Below are 27989 nucleotides of genomic sequence, written 5' to 3'. Positions count from 1 at the left end.
ATCCCTCCTCTCACCTAGGCTACAAAACGATCGGTTTTTCATTTGCATACTGCATGCTAGAGAATTAGGAGATAATAACAATTGCTACTGGTTCTCCAACAGTGCCCTACCCCTAATCAAGGTGGGTTCTCTTCTAGTACACTTCTTGAAATGTATCCATTTTTGTTTAAGGAATGTTTTGTCTATTTAACGCAGCATTGTCTCAACATCTCAAACGTTCTTCTCAACAGATGTTGTGACTATTCATTTCAACTACGGCCTTTTTCTACTTTCTTGCCTCGCAAAACAAGAGATACAAAGTCAGTGCGAAACGAAGTCCAACGTGGAAGACAACTGTTTGCCACTAGCATTCTCGGGACACTTCTACACCGGGCGAGTAACCGATACAGTACAATATAGAAATGCGAGAAAATGTGCGTTTTTATTAGCTCAGATAAAACTTGAACATAACTAAACTGAGTTGATCCTGTCAAGCTAATCAGGCACCTATACAGATAGAATAAGCTAGGGGGCGATCACATGATGAATTCCAGTCCCGGTTAGCTGAGCTAAGACTTCAACTCCGTTTTCGGAACAAATCGTCTTAAAAAGCCTATTCAATTATTTCAGGAGAGTTTCAGCCCTAGTTTTGTGAAATTTCTAGCCCGGGTATCATGCACAATCCGGGCTGGAAATTTCACTGAGCCCGGTCAGAAGGGCCGAAATGTGAACTTGGGAGCATGTTCACTGGTTGAGTTTTCAATGTGCAAGCCTTTTCCTGCAAATTTTTCCGCCCAATTTTAACACTGCGCCTTGGCTAAAATTCGCCGTGTAACAGGCCCCTAATAGAACACAAAGAAAAAAAAACATGAAAACTTGACGGACAGGGTTAAAAAGGTAAAAATTTCCTTTTTAAGTGTGGCATCGCAGTTACTGAAAAGTAAACTACATGTAAGCTGATCAATACAACATGCATGACATATTCGCCACGATTACACACCTGTATGGTGATATAAATACTACTACTTATCCACAGATGGAACTACATAAATATCGCACACTCTCACACAACGATGCCTAAAATTTTACAAAAAAAATCGTTATAACACCTGGCGACTCAATATAAGCTAATAAATAATCAAATAACTTAATAGATGGTATATTACATATCAATAACTAAACATACATCAATGGTACATGAAGACAGAGTTCTAGCTCTTAGAACATTACAAGTTTAGATTAAACAATAAACACAGAAACAAAAAGAAAGCCAGAACGAAGAGAAAAGCCCCACTACTGAAAAATAAGTGCACGAGCAGAGCCAAACAGCAGACATTGATAGACGATTAGTGCGTTTATGCGCTGATTAATGTCTAGTTAAGAACATATCGGAGTTAGTCAGCTATATCTAATCATTCTAAAAATTAAATACACTTTCTCCGATTTTGAGTATTATAGAATACGCTACATAAAATAACGCGTCATAAACCTAATTTACGGGTCTCTTTTTCGAGGCCTGGCGTTTAAGGAGAAGCCACATAAATGGCTGACCTTAATAAATCACGTCGTTTCTTACTCACCCGAAATATTTTTACTGAACAGGGGATTTACACAGGAGAAATACAGAAAGGTTTGCACACAAAATAGTGAACTATAGTGTCACTTTCACTTAACGGCCACGCTGCTTTTTCTTGGAGCACAACTGTAACCATGGTTTGTTGTGAGGGTCACTTTAGGTACTTGACTGAGTCACTGCATGCACAGTATTTTTGTTATATTCATTACACCAACTTGTTTGGACATAAACACACTGTACTACGGAAAAGAGAAAGCACAGGTAATCAACGACTCTAGAAACGCAGGGCTACAATTTACTCTTTTGTTATCCACGAAAAAATTTCCCTTAACCAGAAGATTCCACTACTCTCAGCACATCATCCACCTTTCTCTCAAGGTAAAAGTGAAGTTTCTCTTCACAACACATAGAAAACGGCTCAGTCCATTCCATCCACATCCTAAATGTATTATTAGATATCTACTGAACAAATTGACAAAGATTTTTTACAAACTAAGACTATTTTAGATTTTACTTCTCAGGTGGCACACAAGCTAACGTATTAGTGCTGTTTGTAAGTTAATCTTCAGCTTGAGAGAGATCTTCATGAGGTAAATCAATTGCCAAAGCTTGAACTATCCATGGGTCACATTTAGATCCCTCACGAAACTCCTCCATCGTCAACTTCCCATCTCTGTTCTGAATGTTAGAAATAATAATAGTTATAACAATAAATGAACGAAAGAATAGCATGAAAGTGATTGCATGCATGTATGCATGTAATGGTATAGCATTTTACACTGGGCGACGTGTATAGCTTACAAACTCCCCACTATGGACAGAGTAAATAAATTGAAATTAGATTGATATTTACTTTGATTTAAGGCCTACACATTATCACTGATCACTACAGCGCTCAATTCCAAGTCAGAAAATTCTGTAAATGTCACCGTTTTGTATGTAATAGTTTACCGCTGCTGAATAATTAGCATGAAGTTTAAAGATCTACGCAAAGCAACTAAGAAAAGGTTGACTCTGGCACATAATAAGTACTTGTTGGACCTCCTCAAAACCGATGACATGGACCTGGAAACTCGTAAACCTACGATGCCCAAACAAATTTGGACCTACATAAGATCAAAAAGGCAAGACAATGTTGGTGTCGCTCCCTTGGAGATCAACGATGATGTCGTGTCCGACAGTCGGGAGAAAGCCAATTTACTGAGTACAGCAGGGATAAAAAAACTTCTTCAGACGGGGGACTGCAAAAAAGCTAATGGACCGGATAGAATCCCTTGCTACATATTAAAGGAGGCCGCTGCTGAATTAGCTCCTTTTCTACAGTTTCTGTTCACGCAGTCGCTCCATACAGGCTCGGTCCCTCAGGCCTGGCTCAAAGCGACTGTTGTACCCATACACAAGAAAGGCAGCTGAGTCAAGTGGACAATTCTCGACTAATCTCTCTTACGTCAGTGCCCAGTAAAATCATGGAACACATTACAGTGTATCTTCCACGAAACGACGTCCTACCTTGATTCAAATCAAGCGCTAATCAAAGTACCAACAACGCTTTCGAAAAAATAATTGTCATGTGAAACTCAATTAATTTCTACACAGAAGAAATAGCTCGTTCCCTTGACAAAGGTGAGCAAATTGACTATATAAATAATGGACTTTTCGAGAGCTTTCGATTCGGTTCTGCACCAACGTTTCCTAACGAACTGTGCTGCTATGGCATACGTGGTGTTCCTAACACCTGGCTAACACAATGGCTTAAGTGTCGAAGCGAGTCAGTTGTCATTGATGGGTTCAACTCCCCGGAAGTGCCAGTTCTATCAGGGTTCCCCCAAGTGACAGTCCTCGGTCCCCTCTTGTTTATCTTATAATAATGCCGCCAAACTGCTGTCAGATCTAACAGCACTTCAAGAATGGGCCCAGAAATGGCAAATGAAATTTAATCCCAGTAAGTGCCACGTCCTTAGAATATCGAGGAAGCAAAATCCCGTCGAGTCTAACTACGTCCTTATGGGAAAAGTGTTACATTCGGTCACCCACCATCCCTATCTAGGCGTAGAATTGTCCAGAAACCTTGATCGGAGCCAGCATGTAAATAACAAAGTCATGAAGGCCAATCGATCACTCGGACGTCTCCGGCTAAACCTGGGCGGTTGCCCCTATGGAGTGAAAGAGGCAGTCTACAAAGGCCCTTGTGCGGCCTCACGTGGAATACACCAGCTCAGTTTGGGACCCGCAGTTAAAAAAAGAACACGCCAAACAAATAGAGGGAGTACATAGAGGAGCCGCACACTTCGTCAAAAACTGTTATACGCGGAAACCAGGAACAGTTACCAACCTCTTGAACGAGTTAAACTGGATACCGCTGAAGGTACGAAGAACAATCTCACGGTTAACCTTATTCCATAAAGTAATTCATGGTGATGGCGGCCTGGCTTTTCCTGACTACGTTATGAAGTGCAGAAGACATTTAAGGAACTCTAGCCAGAGCAAGTTTATTGTTCAAACTGCTGTCAAATACTGAGACTTATAGGAATAGTTATTTTTGTAGAACTGCCAAGGACTGGAATGCGTTACCAAGAGAAATTGTTAACATTAAGTCCGCAGATAGATTGAAAAAAGTCTTATTTGAGCATTTGAGTCAATAATGAATTTTACAATTGTACAATAATTAATGCTATGATTTTTTTATCCATTTTATCTTTTGTAGGAGCTTTTGTTATTGTTATGAAATCGTTATTTTAAACTTTATTTCATTTTTTTTTAATAGCTAGACATCTTGCGTGATGGCACCCCTATTGCAAGACTAAAAATTTTTGAATAAAGGTTGAATAAAGGATAACTGACAATTATGCTGCCTTAAGACAGCGCAAGGATCAGTGCTACCAAAGCCTTGGGGTGGCTTTGCTACCCCAAGAGTTCGATGGTGATCAGCTCCAAATGTTTATATAGGCCCAACTGAAGCAACTTAATATTAACTGCAAATTTTCTGCAACTGCTCTCTTTGTCCTGGGAGATGTTTTCGCACAGTATTACATATAACTTGCCTGAAGAAGTCTAGTTGATGAGTACAGGAAATACAGAGGGAGCACAAAATATTCCCTTTAGAAGAGAGGAAAAGGTTTCAGAAAATTCACACTTACTTCTTAAGTTGCTGTATGGAATGGAGAACTGGCTCTGTTACTTAATATTTACCTTGTCCATTTGTTTAAAAATCTTGTCAACTCTTTTTTCAGGAGTATCTTCATCCTTTGGTAAATCTATAATACTACCCTAGGAAAGTAAAAACAAAGAAACATAAATTACTGACCAAACCCCCAACCTATCAACTCAGTCAATATAATATTATTATAAGCCATGTTTTCTACAACTAAGAGAAAACGAAATTCCAGGATTTTAAGTTTAAATTTCCTGATTAAATCACCAGCCACTATTTCTTCACTGCATGATTAATTAACCTAGAAAATAATCAACTTAGAGAAACTGTTCAACAAGGGCTAAAAAAAGGAAAATTATCAAGGAGTTTATGACAGACCCAACCCAGAAGATTATTTTTTTAAAACTTCAGGAGTCTTGTGGCATCAACCCTCAGTATGAAAGAACCACAAAGAGTAAAAATGCATAATTTTTTGGTCTAAAATGCCATTTAGCAAGTCATCAAATGCAGCTTAAATCAATAAACAAATCTTACCACCATGCAATAAATTGCTTCCACAATTTTCTGCATTTCTTCTCTTGTGATATAGCCATCTTTGTCAAGATCATAAAGGCTGAAGGCCCCTGAAAGATTGAGTGAATCATATTTCACAGTTTTAAAGAACCATATGCTTTATTGTCTGACTTGTTAACCTGAGAGAATCAACAGTCTATCTGAACAGTCCTATACAAGCCTGAATTTTTTTCAGGCTTTCTTTTCACAACAGAAAAGTTGCATCTATAACTGCAATGATCTTCTTTCATATAAATCTTCTTTCATTCTATTGTTGTAACTATAGTTTCAAAAAGTCAGAGATGCGCATATTTAACACACAGTGTCATAATTGAAGTATAGAGCAACCCATGATAATTGCAAAACAACCAGACATGTACAACTACTTCTCCTGTGGCAGCCCATAATAGTTTACATGTCTAAGAGAAAAAAAAACACAACACAACAAAATGAACGAAAAAGAATAAAAAGTAAAAGAGAAAGGGAGGGAGGGAGAGAAAGAGAGAGAAAATGAAAATAGCTATAAAGGTAATACTTACACTCTAATTTTTCATCCAAACTTCCTCTGGAAGTAACTGATAAAGCAGAGATAAACTCTATGAAGTTAATTGATCCATCCTGAGGAAAACAAAAAAGATGGCATTTTTTAATTAAATGGAGTTCCTAATTAAACAATTAAACTTCCTAACTACACTGTAAGTGTCAATGAAAGGGAAAGACTAAATAGGTTTCTGTTTAATTAAATAAATGTAATTTATTATCATTCAGAGAGTAAACAAACAAATTTGTCAATATTAGGGGGAAATAAATATTATTATTGTGCTGTCTGCTGTACGACCTCCTTGACTTGCAGTTGATCAGAAATACCCGAATACCCTTGCATGATCAGAAATACCACAGATAATTGATAAACAATTATATCTTACTAGCTCTGTTTTCTTGATCCATTCCATATGTAAACATGCACCCTTATTATTCTTTAGAATTTACGACTCATGCACTTTGTTGTGCTCACATGCCTCGCAAGTCACATATATTAATAAGGAAAAAGAAAACATCATGTACAGAAGCTGCCGAATGGCTGCACTCTGCTTTGAAAATGTAATCTATTGCTGGTAAAGAAGTAAACATGAAAATTGACTTTGATTTACTGAGTTGTCCAAATTGAGACACAAAAATGCTCTTGGGGCTAATTCATTGTACATGTAGCTTGCATAGCAGATGTAATTGAACCTCGGTTAGTAACATCCATGAAGCATCGCCAAGATCCTTTTTCTGGGCCTCAACGGATTCAACAAATTACTGGAAGTGCCTTTCAAATTTCCTTTCATCCTGATTGGCAAATCCACAAAGGCTTTTTTAACAAGCCAATCATGGTGCATACTCAAATCCTAGTACCCAGATGGGGGCTCAGAACAAGGATTTCAGTGCAGTTTTGCAAACAGACTTAACCAGAGTTTTAGAGTTTGGTTTGTGGGGCAGGCTATTGTACATCTCTCTGATCTTTTGAGTGGAAATTATCCTGGTTTAGAGTGAGTCCTACTCAGCTCAAGAAAGACATAGTGGTTCTTTTATCCTGGGGTACTTTTTTGTTTTGCCTTTCTTATAACTGCACATAATTATACTACATTACCAAATGGAGGACAAAAAAAAAATGACTAAAAAACTATTCAAAGGATAAAACAAAAACAGAACCATTGAAAAAAAAAAAAGTTAGGCTTCAGCACATGAATTGCTTCAAGACGGCATGAAATCTGGAAGAAAGAACAGTGTTGCCACGAAAAAAGTGAAAGACGTTTAAAATTACTTACAGAGTTCTTGTCAAAAACTTTAAAGACAAAAGCTGCAAACTTTGAAGGATCACCAAAGGGAAAGAACTGCTGATATATCTTTTGAAATTCCTACAAAAGACATACACATAGACAAATAAAATATGAGAAAAATTCTTGGGTTAGAAAGATGTTGTACAGAGCCACTGTATGTGCAAGCTTTGCAGATTTCTCAGAATTCATGGTGTGCATGGGTTGCTTCAGGGCAGTTGAATCTTGGGAACCGTTACCCATATATAGTACATCAGTTGCCTAGCAACAAAAATGCAACAAACAAAACTGCATAAAAAACTTTGGAAACTGCAAAGTACCATTACGAACAAAAGCCAGCCCAGTGCTCCAATTCTAAACAAAGTTTGGGGCATTACTGTTAGGTTCTGGCTTTGAATCCGAGCAAAGTGTTTGTTTTTCCCACACTAGGAATAATAGTGGCAAGGGGTTGCTTGTTTTTTGGATAATTCGACAGGCTGCTATGTTTATTCCCGACCTACAAACAGTGAAAAAATGCCTTGCTGACAGCAACACGATGAGCATTTATCATGCAAAGGGTTTCTCTAGTTAACAAGAGGCAATTAATGATATTAGAAACTAGATTATTTCCAGTTTAAGGTAACTATTTCGGGTGCATTCAGTTGAAAAATCTAGATTTAGATTTTGAAACCTTGATTTCAGACCTGCAATAAAATGCAAAATCCAAAAAAAGATTTTAATGCCTTTTCACATATTTTTTTTTTTTGGGGGGGGGGGGATTCAGAAAAAAGATTTAAAAGCTGTTGTCAAGAGCAGCAGTCTTGCATGTGCACATATTATTATAAGACATTGAAGACGACTGTTCAAGAGAACATTTCTGCAAATCCTTGTTCAGATTTCTCACTGAAATAGTAGAGAATCCAATTTAATTGATTTCTTAATTGCAATTCAACTTGAGGATCGATTTTCTTGTCATCAAAATTGATTTTCAGATCTTGCATTAAATTTAAAAATCTGAAACCTAGATTTCAAAATCTTATATCCAAATTTTCTAATCAAATTATCCTTCCTAGTAGATGAAAATACATAATAAAATTGAGCAACAAGGCTCCATAAAAATGATGGAAAACATTATTGGCCACAAGAATTATGCCAACATGACAATCAGGTGTGACATTTCTATGCTGCAAAATAGCACCTTGCTTTAACCTTAAATAATATTTAAACCTTTGAGAACTGAATAGAAAAAAAAATTCCAACAAAATTTCATTAAAGTTGGCTAAACCATGCACACTAATAAAAATTAGAGTATCTCGAAAATATAAATAAATATAAATAATGAATTTTTCTACTTCTTATGCAAATTGAGTGTAACCAAAATATGGCGAATGTACATAAACAATCTACCTATACGTAGCAGTAGGACTCGCGTAACAAGTTAGAGATATTTTTAATTAATACTCGACATTTTCTATTTTTGTTACTTTCAATTCACAAAGAAACCTTAAACATATTTTCAGTTGTGATTCACTTCATTTGTTTTGGTTTAAACTAAGCCTTTAAGACAAAAATAAAGTCTTGTTTTATTGCCTATTAGGAGGGCCATTAATAAGTTCATAAGTTTTTTAAAGGAAATGGATTATAATATGCAAGTAACAAACCTTGCTTATGAATGGTCATTAAAAGACACACCTCGCTTTCAAAAGCGCTTCTTAAACTTGTATTCGAACATATTTCTGGTCTTTTGTTAGAAAAAATATGGCCTAAATTTAAGCGCTGCAAAGCACCTGTATTTCTGTAGAATTTAGCTTGTACTACGGTCATTTAAGAATTGACATTTTCGGATAATTCAAACGGTATTTAATTTGGCTGAACACTCTTGATCATTGCGAGCGATTTGAAAAAGGCACGAATTTAAGTATTTCTATACAAAATAAAAATAAATGATTAAAAATACGGGAAAAGATGCGAAAACAAACGGCGTGTCAAGTGTTTACGTTCGCCGTATACAAGCAGTAAGTTTATGCAAACGATAACAGTTTACAAGTTTACTGACCTCTTGCTTGAGCTCGCCAGAAGGGCAATCTTTCATAAAATCTCGGTACCTAAATGAGGTACAAAAAGGCAGAGATTGATCACATGAAGGATTTTTAGTTCAGCTTAGTTATTCAAAACAGAAAAGTTCAATAACAATAATGTTGTTGACAAAAGCCTGCGAACTCATAGTCAATTAAAATGACAAAACATCAGCTTTAAAGTTCGTTTTAAAATAATAAAAAAAGTCATATACTGACCATTTCTGTAATTCTTTCTTATCGACTGAAATAAAAAATTACAAGACATTTTAGCACTTGAGTAAACAACTAACAGGGAAAATTGCTGACCGCGGTATCAAAATCTATTTAAGCGGTGAGCTTATCCGATCTAATGACAGTGAGATCGAAGTAAAAAGGAAAGCGCTGTAACTTACAATACGTGCTTTGCTGCAGCTCTCGTATGTTCTCTTGGCTAAGTTTACTCCCCTTGTGTCCCATGATGTTGAAGTTATTAGCTGTTAAGTATTTAAGTTAGCAGCATCTCTTTTATCACCTGAAACCACAACTCCACAAATTGACCGCCATAGTTTTGTTGGATTACCCATGATCCCACACGAGTTTTATCATGTGATAACACATTGCACGGGGCCACGATTTCATGTCCTTTTCAAAGTCTCTGGGTAACACACTGTTTTAAACGCACTATGATAGAATATATAGATTTAGCCAGGGCTAAAAGCGAAGCTCTCCTTAATGTTTATAGTTTACTGAAAGAAAATATAAAATCGTGTAATGCTAAGCGGCGACGACAACGAAAACAGCCAAAAAACAGTAAGGGGCACACTTTTTTTGTTCTTTTTTTTGCCGTTGTTTTGCACGACGACAACGTGAAACTTCCAGAAACTTCCGAGTTACACGTTTTATGGAGGAGGTGTTGTATGTGGTCCTGTTCACTTTTTTTCGCTGCCGCTCATTTTTACCTCGGAGCCCGCTAGCTTTTCTCATTTTCTCACCGCCTCTATAAAATTTTTATGTTATTCTTCAAACGAAATTGGTCTCCGTTGTTTTTTTTATCTCTGGTTCTGGCTCTTTCTCTGTTATCCACGCCAATGTAGACACTAAAATTAAGTCGAGAGAAGGAATCGGCCTTGTCGCTGTCGTTGTTTTTTATCTCTTTTTAAAGTCCGGGTGGCTATACAAAATTTCACCCTGGCTTACATAAATGGGTGGACACACACTCGGACGTACTCCGTACGGACGATTTTCTCAGAGCTAAAATTTCTTGGATGCATAGATTACCATAGCCTGTTCCAGGCGTTCAGATAGTAGAGCGTGGCGGTAAATGGGGGGCGAGTTAAGATGTACACCGGGAAAACGGGGAGGGGGGGGGGGGGCAGAGCGAGTTCTCTTCCCCTTTTCCCTTCTAGTCTCCCCTCGTTTTTTTTTCTTCGTGAATTTTTCTCCCCGCGCTCTACTATCTGAACGCTTGGAACAGGCTAAGATTACCAAATTTTCTTACCCATGGTGCTCCGCTGCGCACGCTTCACGTGCGAAAGAGCGCCGCTCAATCTTTTGTCATGATATTAGAAGCTCTCTTGTTTACAGCTGGATTATGTTGCTGATTTCACAAATTTGCATTGTGTTTTCAGTGTGTATTGTTCAATAGACGGTCTTCCACGGTTGTTTTCAACTTTTAACTGATGAACAAGTTAGGCAAAATTCGTCAACTCTGTTAGAAATCTCCAGAAAGAGCGTCTTAGCTTTAAGTTAGTAAGATTGCCAAGTTTGAAAGTGATTTGTTGAAAACTAACAAAGATATAGCTCCTCAAAGTCGCGAAATTTTACAGACGTTTGTATGGTGGAAGGGTCTTTGTGTGTAATGCTAGAGTAAAGCTATTCTTACAATTTGGTGATGAAATATTGACATATAAGAGGGAATAAAGACGATTTAAGACGTAGCCTCGTTTCCATACTAACATTGTATGTTACATGTTTTAGAGTGGTTTTCGTTTGAGTGTCGTAAAACCAAAACCAAAGTAATTAACTCTGGCCAATCACATAGGACACAGACAATATATTGAACCAATCAAAACTCGACGTAATTACATGTGGCTGACGCAAAGCGCGGGAAAATGCATGCGAGCGCGTCACAATTGGCTTTGGTTTTACTTCTGATTGGATGAAAAGGTGGCGCGAATCTTTTAAGCCAATTGCATCGTGTAGAAAGTGCAAAACCAATTACTTTTCGTCACTCAAATGAAAACCGCTCTAATCCCCCGTGAATCGTGCCGGTGCGGGTCACAAACCTGCCGACAACATTTTTCATATTCACTAAGGTCCCCTCAACATATCTAGACCAGTGGCTTGCTTTAAGCACTAACTTCCCACGGGAGTACATTTGCTCCCTGACTGTCAGGGCATATTGATGCAGAAAACCGTTCAATGCAGAATAATTTCCCTTTGTGTTGACTAAGAACCCTATGGTTCATGGTATTAGAGCGGTTTTCATTTGAGTGTCGAAAAGTAATTGGTTTTGCATTTTCTACACGATGCGATTGGCTTAAAAGATTCGCGCCACCTTTTCATCCAATCAGAAGTAAAACCAAAGCCAATTGTGACGCGCTCGCATGCATTTTCCCGCGCTTTGCGTCAGCCACATGTAATTACTTCGAGTTTTGATTGGTTCAATGTATTGTCTGTGTCCTATGTGATTGGCCAGAGTAATTACTTTGGTTTTGGTTTTACGACACTCAAACGAAAACCACTCTAACTGTTCAGTACTTCCCGCTCACATTTACTGAGTATAGCTTGGAATACCGGGGGGTGGGGGTACTTGGGTGAATGTTTTCTTGGTATGTGCCACTGGCCTCTCAGAGCCCCTACCCCATTATAGTCTATACCGTGGCCAATTATAGACCCCATCTTAGTCACTTCTGGGCAAATATGAAATTTTCGCGATCCCAGCTTAGTCACTTTCTAATTTATAAATTGACCCATTTTTTAGATTCAATGAAGAACACTTTACTTTTCATCTGCAGTACAAACATTCTGGTACGTTTGCTAACCGCAGGAGCCGTAAATATGAAGAACTGTCTTCCGAAAATGTGCGACCACATTCTAGTAACTCTATTAAAAATGCGACCCCGTTATAGTCAATCCAGTCGTGAAAATGCGACCCCTTTCAGCTGCACATCCCCATTAGCCTCTTATAAGGAAGTACACCCCCGGGGCTTCGAATTCAAATACATGTTCAATTGCAAGTACGGGTCGTGTATTTCGTGGGACGTGTCCAGTTCAATCGATTATAAGTTTTTTCAGAGTTCTCATTTTCAATGGCTTAAATTCACACGCACCTCCACTAAAAGGTATGTTTCCTTAAAGGAGAAGGGAACGTTTGTGCGAGCTGTGAACATAAACGTTTATCGAAACACCCATGACAGCAACAATGACAACAATCGCGCTTGCTGAATTGGTGAACACACAAATTAAAAAGGAGCATGGCACGATCAAACACAAATATACTGACAATAGCTTAACAAGACACAAATTCGAACAAAAGCAAAACCTGTAGGTCATTTTTAAAACAGCTGTATAGCAGACTCTAGCCTTGTAAGACAGTGAAACTTGGGGAGGGACCCGGGGGGCGCTTCTCGTTATTTTTAGACCAAAATAAAGCCTCCGGGGCTGAGAAAAAATATATATGGTGAAAAGTCCATTTTGTCGCCGACAAAATCCCAGAAGTGAAGGTTTGGGAGTTATTTTGCTTCACTAATTGCTACGTTGCAAAACGTGTCTTTTTGGAAGAAGAGAGTTATCGACTGTCTGGGTCTGGCAAAGTTAAAATCATTATTTCAGAGCTAGTACGAAGGCAGCTGACAGTTAGGAGAGAGAAGATTCCGTTCCCTCGAAAAGAAAAAGATTTGATATTAGGAATTATTAAGTATTAGTTACAAAAAACTATTGATAAAAATTAACTGTAAACTGCGGCAGCTTTTCCGGTCTTTTTCGTGGTGGGTGTCTTGAAATCTCAACAGGATTTAATCTTTATAACAAACAAACGCGATGTACAAAGTCCGCCATTTGGCAAGAACACATGGTAAGAGCCTACAAGTCCTAATGCGCATGTCGCTAGCGTTACTAAGCAACCATGCAATATCGAGACAGTGGGTGTCCTGTATGCTGATGCGAATACTGTAATGATCACAGATCTGATTTTTGTCATGTGCAGTGGATTTCTTTTTATGTTCATTAGTGTTTGTATTCATCCCTCAGAGTGTTAAACGCACTCCACATTAACGTCCTTGCTATGAGTACAGGTGTGCTTTCCCCAGCCGTCATGTGGGCAATCCAATAATGAGTGTTCATCTCCGTGACACTTCACTTCAGCCATCCATACTCGACTTGACCCTACACCATACTCAGACCCACTAGAGAAGGAAGTTGCATTAGAGAATCCCAGCTGACGACACACAACGTTAGTATCTGCTATATCCCAGCCATTATCGCAGACTGTTCCCCATTGTCCTCCATAGTAAACTTCCAAACGTCCGAATCTTTCACCACCATCAACCAGGCGAACCACTGAACAACTGACCCCTGCCATTCTGTTGTGGGAGCAGTCGCTAGTTCTCCACCCACTGTGCTTGCAATTGTAAAGAAGCGACTCTCTACCGGAACAGTTTACCTTGTTTATCCACACATGGCCTGCTTGTAAACTTTCATAATTGCTGCTGACAGAGTGATATGCTCCGGAGAAACCAAGCTGTCTGCACACTACGTTAGCGTCAGTGTTATCCCAGGATTCGTCACAGACCGTGCCCCACTTTTCATCATAAAATATTTGAACTATTCCAGAGGAGTGAGTTCCATTTACAAGACGTGCAGCACCAGGACCAACGGCTAAGGGCATGAAAAGAACAAAAAGGATCAAATTTCGCCATTTATTAGTTACCGCATTTGAAAACAAAAAAAAATTATGGCAATGATGATCACAAAACCAACCCCTGGAAATAGTCAGTACGTTTCGCATTCCCACCGCAATGTCACTCCAGCGTGGGCAGACTTGAATAACTGTTTTGTCCTTGTCAGGACGTACCCGTACGGTATAAGGATTCTTAAAGGTGCTTAAAGGTGCTCAGTCTTCTCAGCATCTCAGCAGTAAACAGTGCCCCTGAAACTTTGCCATGTTGATGAACTTCCTAACAATGAGAAAACAACCCTCTATGGCTGCCACTGACTTGTAATGTGACAGTGGGAGTGCGTAAAGATTCGAATAGTAGGGTTCGGTGTAGTGTGACGATTTCTCTCAGATGCTCTACAAGAACATTAAAGTTTTGTTAGCCCAAAGGCCATAACGATTTTGATCGACTAGTTTTAGCGCGGAAGGCCTTCAAGTTTGTTTTTTTCTATATCACTCTAATTCCGAATCCCACCCCCTAATGTAACAAAGTACGTATAAGTATTACGTTTTCTGGCGTGTTTTATGCGGAGAAACATAATATAGCGTTAGCCTTAGTAAGACTTTGAATGCTGGGATAACCCAGTCACGCCTCATAGCTTCCCCAAAGCCACAAGGCATCAGTACCTTGATATTTGGCCACAAATCCTGGGTGTTCATTATGTGTGTCGGATATAAATGTGACCAGAAGCTGGTTTGAAGAGCTCTTGATAGCTGCAGGCACAGAGTGTCCGCTGTAGTTGGCAATCAGAGGGGAAGAAGTCGATCCGCCATCATACACGAGAACAATGTCACGTGACTTTTCTGTGGCGAACTTCAGGAAGGTTAACTCAATGGTGGGATTAGAGGAAAGTTTCCATTGACACGACAAATTTGAATTGTACAGCCATCGGAAATTTGAGCGAATCACCCCACTAGTGGCAGTTGTCTTCTCTAAAAGATTCGAACAGTTGGTAGCTGTTTTCACTGATGCCGGCGCTAAAAAAATAACAAATAACAACAACAACAACAATCAAGCTTTATTTACGGTATCACTTCATTAAAAATGCTCTTCCAGTGAGCCGTTTACATAACAAAATTTTCAGAGAAACTACGTTAATGCTAAAATATATCTATATATTAAGAAAATCTATCCTATAATATTATTATATATATATTATTAATTACACAAAAATCGATCAGTCTTAAAGGTACATTATATAACTAAAATAAATTTTATCTCAACTCCCTCAAGGCAATCCCTGGTTCAAGACAAAGACAGGGCAGACTTGAAAGAGTTGAGATTTATCTCGTCTTCTCGTCTCATTTTCTAGGCCATTTCACATGACTGCCCCCCTATAGCTAAAAGCCCGCTTAGCGGCTTCAGTACGGGGCCTTGGTACAAAAATGTTCTTCGAGGCACCTCGCACGTTGTAGGAATGAACCCCAGAGGTTGGTTTAAATATGTTCTTTAAACTCTCAGGGTAAATTTAGAGATTTAAAAACACTTATTGCGAGCTGTTTAGAGCGTCTTTGCTCAAGCGTATCACATCTCAAGTCTTGGAGGATATCCGCAGATCTTCAGTGTATTATATCACTAAATGTTATAATTATCCCAGCCCTATTTTTCAATCTCTGGAGTCTGTCACATAGGCGTTATCCCATACATCCCCAGACTTCGCAGCAATAATCAAAATAAGAAGCGACTAAAGCATCATGCATTTTCAGTAGGGTTTAGCGAGGCACCAGGGAACGAATACGTTTTAAGGCCCCTATACCTGCACATACCTTTTTACAGATGGTATCTACATGGGATTGCCACCCCAATGCCTCGTCAACCTCTATTCCCAGTCACCCGAGTCAATTGTTGACTATTAACAGTAACGTTTAAGTCACCATTTAAATGCTTTAGTCGGTAGTGGCTTCCAATTATCATATATTTTGTCTTTTTGACATTTAATGTGAGTTTATTGGATTTCAGCCACTTTTGAACCTCATCCAAGTCTTTGTTTAACTTTTCTTCAATCACACTTTAGCCAGTCACACATCAATCACACATTAGCCAGTCCTAGTTTATAGACCAGGCCCCATTTGTTCAAGGTCGATAGCGCTATCCACTGGGTAAATTTCTATCCAGTGGATAACACACTTGGTTTCCCTAATACCTATCCACGGGACAGTGGTTTACCCGCGAGTATGGATCAACCCTAAGGGTCTATCGAGGTCAACCTCCTCTTCCCACGACTTCTCCTGCAATTTTTCTCATGAAGGGATTTTATTCATAATGAATCCAAAATACCACGATCCAGACTAGCTGCCTCTGGGTTCAAGGATGTTCTCGCATCTGAGATGAATAGTAAATTAACTGCAGTCGCTTCCTAGCAAGCAAATCAGAGTGCGCGTTTCGAACTTTTCTGTTTGGTCTGACGATTGAAAAGCATAGCAAACAACACCATAATCACTGTAAAGAAAACAAGCTCACCTTGATAATAACAGTAGTAGATCAAATTAGAACTTGCATACGGATGTACTCCACCTGATGAGTCTTGGTTATTTTTGTCTTCGTTATCAAAGATTATGTACTCTGTAGTAGTAATGGCTCCTTTAACGAGTTGACAGTCAGACGAACCATACGCTAGCAGGTAAAAGGGCTTACTGAGAGGGAGGGGCACTGGATCTGACTTATCACCATCCGTTCTACAGCAGAAAAAAATCCTGGTGTCCGAACCGTATACACCTTCAGGAAGTGATCCACCGTCTTTGTTAACGTTATTTCTATCTTCATCGTCCCAATGTACAAACCCTTCGCTGAGTCCCAATGGATAAACGCCTTTCTTGTAGACGCAATACTTCCCTGAAATGAGCATCAAAATACAATGTTCTTCATTGAATGATAGGAAACTAGAAGCAGTCGATAGGGAGTTTAAGCAATGAAGTTTCTGAGCGACGTGAAGCCGGAAGTGGACTTTCTTTACTTTTCGGGCGTGATTTTGAACAAATTATTGCGCAAATCGTCTCTTTAAAGGTAAAGACACTTAGCAATACAAATTTGGTAGCGTCAAGGCCTATTAAAAGAGGAAAAGGCTCACTTCCGGTTGATGTGTGTCGATGGCAGTCAAAAACGTCGCTGCCTAACTGATAAGCAAGGTGATGGTGACGATATTTATCGATTATTCAATGAGGCTGAGTATGATATGAAGAATTATACAGCCAGGAGAACGAGAAGAGTGTTACTCTAACAAGGATAACAGCCTCCCAGATCTGAATAGTTCATTTTATTACTCATTCAAAATTTTCTAGACACCAATACCTCCTAGTCGACACTTTTCAAAACATTTGGCCGGTCTCTCGGCACAGTTCATATGCAGTCAAACCCCGCTAACAAGGATACTGAGGGGGCCGTAGAAGTGTCCGTATTAACGGGGTATCCGTATAAAGTGGGTTCAATTTAGAGAAAAGGTTAGGGCTTTCTTTGCACAGGGACAAGCAAACTGTCCGTTTTCTTGAGATGCCTGGATTAAGTGGGTGTCTGTAAAGAGGGATTTGACTGTATAAAATGTATGTTTTTCTTACAAATTTCAATTGACCTTCATCATAACGGAAAAACTAGCTTTTACTCTAATCTCATGAAAATAGTTGACTACTATGATCTAAACTATGACTTTTCCTGTAATCCATTGAGTGACTCAATAGTCAATAGTTAATAGGTATATCGGCATAATGAAAAATAAATACGTCTCTTAATTACTGGAATCAGACCCTTCAACAATCACAAAAACTCAGTTTTTATTGTACAATCAAAGACGACTATAGCCCCTCGCCGTACCTAGTTTTAACAAGAAACAACCCTTCGAGAAAAGCATTAGTTAGATTTAGAATAAGTAGTCATCAACTTAGAATTGAAACAGGTAGATACGAAAACATTCCTCGCAATGAAAGGATATGTCACTTTTGTACAAGTAACAAAATCGAAGATGAAAATCATTTCTTACTAGATTGTAAGGCTTATTCTTAGATCAGAGACATATTTTTCTCCAAACTAGAAACTAAAATACCTGACTTCAAATCACTTTCACACGATACTTTAATATCTCTTCTTATGAATTCCTCTGATTATTTAATTAACTGTCAATTAGTTTCATTTATCTCGCAATGCTTTGAATTAAGAACCAAATTAATATCAATGAATGAATGAATGAGAACTGTAACGTTTTGTAATGTTTTGCACGTACTAATTAGTTGAATTAGTACTTAAATTTAGACTAATAGCTTTTGCAATACTGTAATTCCTTTATGGTCATGCAAATAAAGCTTTTGGTGTTACAGATACTCTTTAAAAAGTAGATATTGTCCATCGAGGTCATCGAGCAACTTCTTTTAACGTTCTTGGGTTGTTCCACTCTTTTCAGTTTTGTCCGTAATTCAATAGTTTTGTCATACGATAGCCGTGAACTTTCCGTCATTTTTTGAGTTCACTCATGCCAAATAGCTTGGCTGCCGTGCCACCGCCTGGAAACGAGGTTGAGATTTATATTGGGGGTAATTTACCGTAGTAACGATGGTATGTATATTGCCTGGTTACCGGGGGGCTTGAGCCAATCAGAGACGGGAAAATGTTTTGAATGAATGATACCGAACACGGTACGCTCTCCGGCTCTGACGACAAATCTCACTGTTGAGCATCGTTTTTAAAATAAGTATCCCCAAACCCCTCCCCCTCACCACCACCCTTTCTATTAACCCGGCCCTCCGAAACGCAACAAAGGAAAAAAAAAACAGCGACTTCGGTGGGGTATAAATAGAATGCGATTTCTTTTAGTTTAACCCTTCCGTGCTTAAAGGCCTAGGAAGAAACTATTTTCATCGGTTATCATTACCATTATCGTTATCATTCTAGTTTTTTTCTTGAGTGTTGCCTAAAACCAAATGAATAAGAGGACCAAAAAAGCGTACAGGGTAATAAGCAAAAGTAATTGTTGTCACCTTGGGGCCATGCCTTTTCTCTTTTCAACAAAGAGTCTTTTTCTTTATTGCAGAAACTTCTGTTTACATAACTTCCCCTAGATAACTCTACATCAGCGTCTAAGTGAAAACTCTCCGAACGCCCGCTTTTAGGGTTTGTGTCTTCGGTGTCCTGGAATCTCCAACCAAATTTCCAGTCAAAATCATTTGACTCGGGACAACCAAGCTTGGGTCGAGGAAGTGCAAAGGTGCCTGATGGCCACATGTTAGTGTCAGAAACTTTGCGGCCGTTAGATACAAAATAAGATGAACATTTTCTTAGTGACATTGATAAACAGGACGTTAGTAGTCATGCCTCAGCATTTTATGCCTGTTTGGTGGATAGCTAAGGATAGTTTAGGGATAGCCGCTTTAGGGATATTCAGTAACGTCATCTCATTAGTAAAACCTCGACCTAAAGTACAGGTGCGTTCCTCCATATGGATTTGGAAGTCCGGGGTTCAAGCCTGGCACGTCGCGTTGGTTTCCTTAGACATTGAACTTTACTCCACTTTGTCTCTCTTCATCCAGGTGTATAAAAGGGTGAGGAAATACTGTTTGGGGAAACCCTGCGATCGCTAGCATCCCGTCGAGGAGGGAGCAGCAATACACCTAGGCTTGCTTCATGCTACGGAAATGGAGATTACTTCACGGGCAGGGGACGCGTACGGGATTTTCGCACGAGTTGGTGATGTATCAGATATCAGAAATCTCACTCGCTCGCTGCGCTCGCTCGTTCGATTTCTGATACAAACAACGAGTCTGAAAATTCCGTACAAGCCCCCTGCCCATGAAGTAATTTATTTATTTCATACATACTGAGTGAAAATTTCTTCTTTTTATTTAGGAAAACTTCTTTTTATTTAGAAAAAATGACCAGCGAATTTAAGACACAAGGGCCAGCTCAAACCAAATGTCATAAAAAGTACACCATTCGTTGGGCTCTACAAATGTTGTGAGTTAAAATATTGACAAAAAATTGATCAAAAATGAAATACAATTTACTTAATCAAGACTGTCTACGATGATTACATCATTAAATGACCCCTAAAACACCGAAAAGTACTATCAATAAAAACGCTTTGACAAAAAATTGTCACTGAAATGGTACAGCAGGCGGGCTATCCTCATCGGATGAGTCGAGAACTCGCTGATGCGTTTCTATCACTATAAACAGTAACAGTAACTATAAACTCGCCCAGAAAATCATTGAGTTCCTGTGATTGAATCTCTTCTATTTTTCTGCTTTCTTGCTTGGATTTCAGAAATTTGGAGAGCGAGCCGACATCTCGTCTAGCTTTCGACAACGCTTGTTTCTTTTTCTGTTCCTCGATAACTTAGGTTAACGAATTTCTGCAAAGCGGGAAAGCGAAGGATTTCTCCTTCAGCCATTATTTAGTTTCTTCTGGCAATTTTCTTGAGATATTATCCAAACCAAAAATCTAAACGCTTTAACTCTTTGACAAAGCTGCCAGAATAAAACCAGTAATGAAAACACAAAGCCACCGAAAACACGGTTGCTTTTGGTGGGTGCGCTGTGATTGGTCGAAACGTTCTACTCACACGTGAAAAAGCCGTTTCGTTTTTCTCATTGGTTGTATAAAGGCGCGAACCATGTTTTCACTCAGGTTGACTCAAATTCAGTATGTATGAAATAAACCAGTATAAGCTCCGGCCGTGTGGGCCTTTGGCTTGTGTGTCCCTTTACCTTTTTAACTCATTGTAAAGCGCATTTGATCATGCCCGATGGAAAAGTGCACTGCATAAGTTTTTGCTACTTTAAAAAAAATTGAAATTATGATCTAACCTAATGCTTTGTGCTACTTATGGCTAACTTTGTGTCAAAAAGTTACAACTATGTTGGAAATAAATAATTCAAAGCCAATTAATTAAAACCGAACAAATGGTCTACACTCGAGCTGATTACTGACATTTATATCTCCCTACCCTCCAACAAAGCCTTCCAGACCCTTTAATACCCTGAAACGACCTGTGCAGCCTTTAAGAACGCAACTTTTGGGGAAGAGAACATAAAGCCTCTTGACTTGGGATCATACCTTCAGGTTCACGCATGTCACAGTAAGCCAAGATCGCTTCTCCAGAGCCATTGTCAAGCCACCAATTACCGCTGACCGCGTCTCCTCCTTCACTGATTTTGATTTCCTCGCACGATTCAGCTGGTAACGCGGGAGTGGAACCGAGGCTCACTGCAGAGAATATCGGTTAATGAAATTATAACAGCAATGCAATTGCCTTAGACCCCGTCCACACTAATGCGTTTAAGCCTTCCGTCCACACTAATACGCTGAGCACCTTCATCGAAAACGAATCGATTTGGAAAAGCTGCTAAAAGTGGATGAAAACGAAAACGCATACGTATCGTATCAGTGGCGGTCGAAACGCATCAAAGTGAGAGTAATGACCGACAATATCGCAGGCGCGTGTGTTTTAATCATGCGCGTAGAGAGTTCAACTTACATCACCGCTATGCAATCCTATCGTTTTCGGACGTTTTAACGTGGACAGTCGAAAACGTAACAAAGCGGTAGTGTGGACGTGAATCGATCGATGCGTTTTCGATGACAAGGAAAAAGCATACTTTTGAAAATGCATTAGTGTGGAAAGGGCCTTAAATTATTTATCAGCTTTATTTTACCTCTATGTGCCCCACGTTTGTCGTAGAGGCGGTCTGGATCTGAAACAAACTGGTCTGGTTTTGCTTCCTTTATTCTGTTGTTCATCTCGCAAATATTTTCTTTTAAAACGTAGTTATAACTCTGGCATCTGATTTCATCATGACAGTAATACAAACATTCAAATGAACTCAAGTTTAGTAGAGTCTTGAAAGTGTATCCTTTCAACGCCTTGCCATGAATTGGTTCTCTCGTTGGGCATTGTTCAGCAGTTACGCCTTGACACATCCGGGATAGCATGAACAGAAACGAAATAACATACAACGGACAATTCTGATCCAAGTATCTAGAGAAAACGATTTGAAGAGAAATTGAAAGAAATAGTTTAGCATTGTAATATCTATATCATTACTAGAAGCTATCAGAGATTTCAGAAATGCGGTCAGCCAGCCTATAATTTTACCGTAGATGAGAACGCTGCAAATCTTGTCTCGGCTTAGCACAGTATACCCAAGACAAAAATTAGGCATGTGGTTGTCACTCGTCGACCGCAACTAGTATAGTAAAATCGTTGTCATTGGTGTAAATCCTAATTATCTCGTTTCCTTTAATACTATAGACCATAGAAATGACGTCATAAAGTGTTTAAACTCAAGTGGAACCACGAGCCGCGTGGGAGTGGTTTCACAATGTTGGGAGTGGTTGCGTCCGTTTGCACGTAGCTTAAGGCGACGAAAACCAGTTGTGATGTCATTACATCTGCATTGTTCGTTTTGACAAAAAAAAATGGTTTCTCTTTCACGACAGGAAAAAGTTGTGAGGCGAATTCTTGGATTAGTGAGTGTAAGACTTAAAGATATGCCTGCCGGGAGTGAAACTCATGGACTACTGTTCAGTTCTCACGCTCCTTTAGAATTTGATATGCACAGTGTTGAAAGATGTGAATGTAAAGTCCTTGGCCCAAAACTTTCTCAAACTACAGTGAATTAAACTGACGTCAAAAAAATTTTCGAAACTTCAACTCTTGAAGGAGTTAAGTTAACTGTACCAAGGGAGTTACCATAACTCTCTGAAAATTACTTTTTATTTAATTCAACCATATACTGAGACACTAACAAAAATAATATTCAATATAATGATAACGAAAGACTTAATTAATGGAAGAGAACCGCTACAGAAGAATAGGTGTCCCGCGATTTTAAGAGAAGCACTTGTTATACAGTTGATAATGCGGGGTAGGTTATTAGCAACTTGGAACTCCATGTGACAGAAATAACAAGTTTATTTACTTGTGAACTAAAAGATTTAAACAGCTGTTAAACAGACTTTTATTGGCCGGAGTTCCCAGTACATCAGTGTTTTAATAAGTATTTTTCTTTCTTTCTGTTCTTGTCTGTTCGTTTTTAAAAGTAATAGTTAGTGCAGAAACGACATTATTCAAAAACAGAATGGAAGGCTTTTCAAACAACGTGATGTAGCAGGGTTTTTGATTTATTTTTACTTTCAGTTTGTTCAATTCGTTTTCTTCCGTTCTTCAAGCCGGTCAGGTCGCTCATCTGGCTCGATTCATATGCAAAGCCTTTAAATAGATATTATGTAACTTTTTGCTGTACGTTAAAACAACATAAAAATTAAAATCAGTTTTCAACAAATGATGTTTACGTTTAGAAAGCGACACAAGACGCTTCTGTTTCAAACCTTTTAATGACAATCCTAGTGTTTGTGTTGCCAAGACTCTTTTGTAACCTGTTAAAAAGTCGCTCTAAAAATATCTTTATCTTAAGGTGGCTCCGTAATTAATACAATAGCATTTAGCTGTGACAAATTTTCCGTCATAACTTTTTGGTTTTTAACGCGATGGCTGCGAAACTTTGCAAAGAACAACAGATATCATTCGGCAATAAATAACAATTATTCACCGAAGTGGAGGTGGCTAGTCCTGGATATTTACCGAACTGCGAAGCAGTGAGGTAAATATCCACGACTAGCCACCGACACTGAGGTGAATAATTGTTTTAGTATATACTAAAACAGTGAGATCATTGAGCACAAAAATGATGATTTTTAACTCAAATACTGTTGCCAACGATTACAATTTTGGCGCGTAATGACCGGGCGGCTGCGGCCGTCGCTTTATTCTTGCCGACAATTAAAACTTTTCAAGGCATTTGTTTAGCTCTTGCGGGGAAATTTCTTCAAAAGGAGTTGTGAATTCTTTCTGTATTTAAAATCATTCTATAAAAAAAGATTATTAAATTTAGTTTGAAGCTTATTTATGAACAACTCAACTAAATAAAGTAAGCAAGACTTAAACTTAATTTGCATTTGTAAACAAAAACTTTTTCACCAGTTTTATCGATAAATTAGTGTCAAAAAGACAAAGCTTTACCTGTTAAAACTTCCAATCCGAACTTCGTCACCTTCTTCGTGTATTTCAGGAACAGCTTGCTTGATTAGTTGTGAAATTTGTTTGTTTGTTTACGGCAGAAAACCGGGAAGGCATTTTGCTCGCAACTTACGCGAGTTTGGCGTTGCTTGCTCGGAGGAACTGGAGGTGAATCAGTGAATAGTGCAGGATATTCACTGATTGGGTAGCCAATCAGAGCGCTCGAAAAACACTATCCACTGTTTTAGTATATACTAATACGAAATATTCCGATTTCATTGATGGTAAATATTTCTTGAGAAATTAGCGCTTAAAAGGACCCTACTTTCAAAGAAAATCGCGTCTAGTAAAAAATTTTGCTGATATTTTTTACCGAAATTTCTGGTATCGGCTTTAATTGATATAATAATGCTATTCTTTAAATTCCTCGCAGAACCGCCGCCCGTGCTCATTTTATAGTCATAAACAAAGGTGCTGGACAGTTCTTTCTGAGCTCTGATACGAGGTAGCGTCCAATCTCAATACTTTTTTCCTGAGTTGGAAGCAACGAACAACAGTAAAAGTCGTCGAAAATGCATTGCAATACATCAAAATGTATGCAGCAGGAGTTTGAGCCAAAACTGCCAAGGGATATTTTAAAAATGTCGAAGAACAAGTCATTCTACTTCAGAGCAAGGTTTGGAGCAATTTATAGTGCTTCTAAAACTAAAAAGTACCTTTTAAAGAATAGCACGATAGGCAATCGGCTCTTGTTTTAAGAATTAGCAAACGTTGAATTTACTTGTCCCGAAAATTCAAACTGGTGGCTCCTTCTTCCTGATGGTAATTTATTTTTGAAATTCCAAAACAATTTCACAGCTGAATTTTCGCCCCATGTAAGGGAATCCGGATTCCGGAATCCAGGAATTTTTTGCTTGTGGAATCCGGAATCCAGCACTAGGAATCCGGAATCCTACTAAAGAGTTGGAATCCAGAATCCAACTTACTAAAGATCCACTCCAGATTGGATTGAGCTAAAACCATCTATGGAAAGCCTCCTCAGGGTATATGCCTCAACGTGATGACATACAGTGTAATATCGGTATATCTGGTGTCAAAACCAGTACTTCACGAGCTCCATATGAAAGGTCAAGCTCACGGTCAGCGAGGGAACCCTTACTTATGAGCGGCTGGCAGGATCACAAAATTCGGGGGTTTTCGAGGGAATACAGCGCAGCCTTTTTAAGGTATAAATTGGATTGTTGTGAATAGCTTCAACTCTGGCTATGTTTGATTCTCTGTTGTTCACTCGCTTCGCTGAACTTAAAAATCAAAAGTGATTTGACCTGGCATAGGACCTGAAAAGGTGCACCTGGGGTGAAACGTTTCTTGAACCTTTTTGGTCCTCCTGGTTCACAATTGAAAATAAACGTCCACTTTCAACATTTTACCAAAAAAGAAAAAAATTCACAATCTCCTAGTCCCTAATTTGGTCCTAGTAGTTTCGGTGAGAACAGTTTCATGGTTTCGATAATCTTTATTTGAGAAATAAGCTAGGTACTGTCAGAACCGTACCAATCACCTGTCACTAACGTAATCACGTGCAAGGACGCGGTGGGTGTCTTTTTCATTCATCCCGGCATTCGAGTGAAATCTCGCCACCTCATCGATGAGACGAGTTTGAAGTTTGTTGTCTGTTGGATTTTTCTTTTCTACGTTATTTAAAAAAAAGGGTTATGGGGAAGCACAAGCAAAACGAAAGGCTGAGAGAGAGAAAGGCACGTGTAATACTGCATTTTGAAATTTTATACCAATTTTTAGCTGAGTGATAGATCTAAACGTGCCAAAGGCAAAGCTGCATGATTTTTCGTTTGTGTCGATCTGTGGACTGTAACGTGGCGGTAAGCAAGCCACAAACATGAACGAAAGATTGATTTTTTTCTCATGTGATATGAAGTTTACGTCGTCCGTGGAGAAAATATCGTATAAATGAGCGCTATATGGTTGTAAAACACTAAAAACGAGCCAACGCGTCAGAAACGCTCAAGTCTCTCTTGATCTCTCAGTCATCTCAGACTCGGTCGAGCCAGTAACTTTTTTTTGTTTGAAATGGATTCTAGAGAACCCAGACCATCTCAGAGACCCAGATCTCTTATTGACGAAGCCGAAGGCGAGATCTGGTCAAATCTGATTATTGCCTGTCAGGAATGTGATAGACGATGAAAGAGCGCATGCTCGAAATAAATCCTCAATTTTCGACGTCTTAAACAACGAATTTGATAGAGCCGTGACGTTTTTTTCTAACAAAACGTGGTTATACGCACGGTTGTATGAACCAACTAATTTTTTGTTGTTTTTGTTCTTTTTAATATCAAATTTAACGTGACAGTTAGTTTGAATTTCATTATCATTGTGCTCGCTAAAACCTCAAAGCAGTACGCGTCAACTTCTACGCGAGAATTTTTTACCCTCTTCAAAAGTCTTTATTGACACGGAAAGAGAGTTTCAAAAAGTCTTAAAAGATAAGATAAAAATGGTTTTCCAAGTTTTATTGAGACGGAAAACTACTCTTTAGTGAACAGAACCAAAGACTTTGCAAAGAATGAGTTGCACACACCACAGCGTATGTTTATTTGGCCAGTTACTAATAAAACGAGAAACCAGGCAAACTGAGCCAAAACGACCTAAATGATCCACAACCATCAAAACTAATAGACAAAAGATCAACAACGACCCTGTCGACCCAAAACAAGTTCCACCCTCCTAGGAACGTCGGTTAAAATTGATTAAATAATAAATATTTCACTGCTTTTTACATATCCGGAGCGAAGGATGATCTGTATGGTCTTTTTATTCAAAAAGACTTCAAAACAAAAGGATAACGGGCGAAATCTGGGCGTTGCATGTATTTTTCTATCAGCATGGCTGAAAATAGAGTTCACAAAAGTAGATTAAGTGATAAATAGAGTCCTGAGGTCAGTCTCACTCTCTACTAATCACTAACCAGCTCCGAGATCCTCCATCCCCAATTACATGGAGATTTGGATTAGATTAATCGTAGGACAAAACTTTAAATTGCGATGTCGGTGTTTCGCTACGTTTTTTTGCGGTGATGCGGTGCTTGTTATTTTTTTCTGCGGTGTTTCGGTGTAAAGAGTCCCTCAATGTCTCCCTCATTATTATACCATAAACCCTTACGGAACTGTAATACATTTCTTCCCGTAATTTTGTAAATCGATAAAGAAAACAAACTTGTTATGCCCTCTAACAACGTCTTTCAATATAGCAAGATTCGAACAAGAAAACGAAGTGCGAAGAAAAGCATTAAAACCGGAAAAAAAATGGAATCCAACTCTTTTTGGAATCCAGAATCCACTGTGCTGGAATCCGGAATCCATTACCTGGAATCCGGAATCCACAGCATGGAATCCAGAATCCAAGACTGTCCTGGATTCCCTTACACGGGGTGAGAATTTTGAGCGACTTTTAGTTACGGACTTCTGCTCCAACGATTTTTCTGAAATTCCTCTGGCATATTTATTATATCAATTAAAGCCGATACCAGAAATTTCAGTAAAAAATATCAGCAAAATTTTTTACTAGACGCGATTTTCTTTGAAAGTAGGGTCCTTTTAAGCGCTAATTTCTCAAGAAATATTTACCATCAATGAAATCGGAATATTTCGTATTATTGCCGAATGATATCTGTTGTTCTTTGCAAAGTTTCGCAGCCATCGCGTTAAAAACCAAAAAGTTATGACGGAAAATTTGTCACAGCTAAATGCTCTTGTATTAATTACGGAGCCACCTTAACTGTCCACATTTTTTATTTTTTCGCTCATATTTTAATTCAAGAGGCTATACGATTCAATTGAGCCTTTCCGGAGTAGTTTTAGTGATTCCATTGAACTTGATGACTTCGTAATAAAAGTCAACTTTCATATGTTACTGAAACGGTACG

General features: G+C 38.7%; 1 protein-coding gene across 1 annotated transcript; it reads right to left on the bottom strand.

Moving 5' to 3' along the window:
- Positions 1-402: 402 nt before the first annotated feature.
- LOC140938532 (neuronal calcium sensor 1-like) lies at positions 403-9685 on the bottom strand. The gene is made up of 8 exons (XM_073388015.1): positions 9528-9685; positions 9352-9376; positions 9114-9162; positions 7070-7159; positions 5798-5876; positions 5241-5329; positions 4745-4822; positions 403-2233 (listed from the first exon to the last, which is right to left on the bottom strand). The coding sequence occupies exons 1-8, from the start codon at positions 9589-9591 to the stop codon at positions 2114-2116; spliced, it is 594 nt and encodes a 197-aa protein (XP_073244116.1). The 5' UTR covers positions 9592-9685; the 3' UTR covers positions 403-2113.
- Positions 9686-27989: the final 18304 nt, after the last annotated feature.

This window comes from Porites lutea, chromosome 5 (genome assembly GCF_958299795.1).
Source record: "Porites lutea chromosome 5, jaPorLute2.1, whole genome shotgun sequence".
Lineage (NCBI taxonomy): Eukaryota > Metazoa > Cnidaria > Anthozoa > Scleractinia > Poritidae > Porites > Porites lutea.
The sequence above is the reverse complement of the archived record's forward strand: the minus strand, read 5'-3'. Positions and strand labels throughout refer to the sequence as shown.

Coding starts and splice junctions, on each gene's coding strand:
- LOC140938532 (XM_073388015.1), bottom strand. CDS start 9,591: ATGGGACACAAGGGGAGTAAACTTAGCCAAGAGAACATACGAGAGCTG. Junction 5,330..5,797: donor TTTGGATGAAAAATTAGAGT/GTAAGTATTACC, acceptor TCAATCTTTCAG/GGGCCTTCAGCCTTTATGAT. Junction 4,823..5,240: donor AAGCAATTTATTGCATGGTG/GTAAGATTTGTT, acceptor TTACTTTCCTAG/GGTAGTATTATAGATTTACC.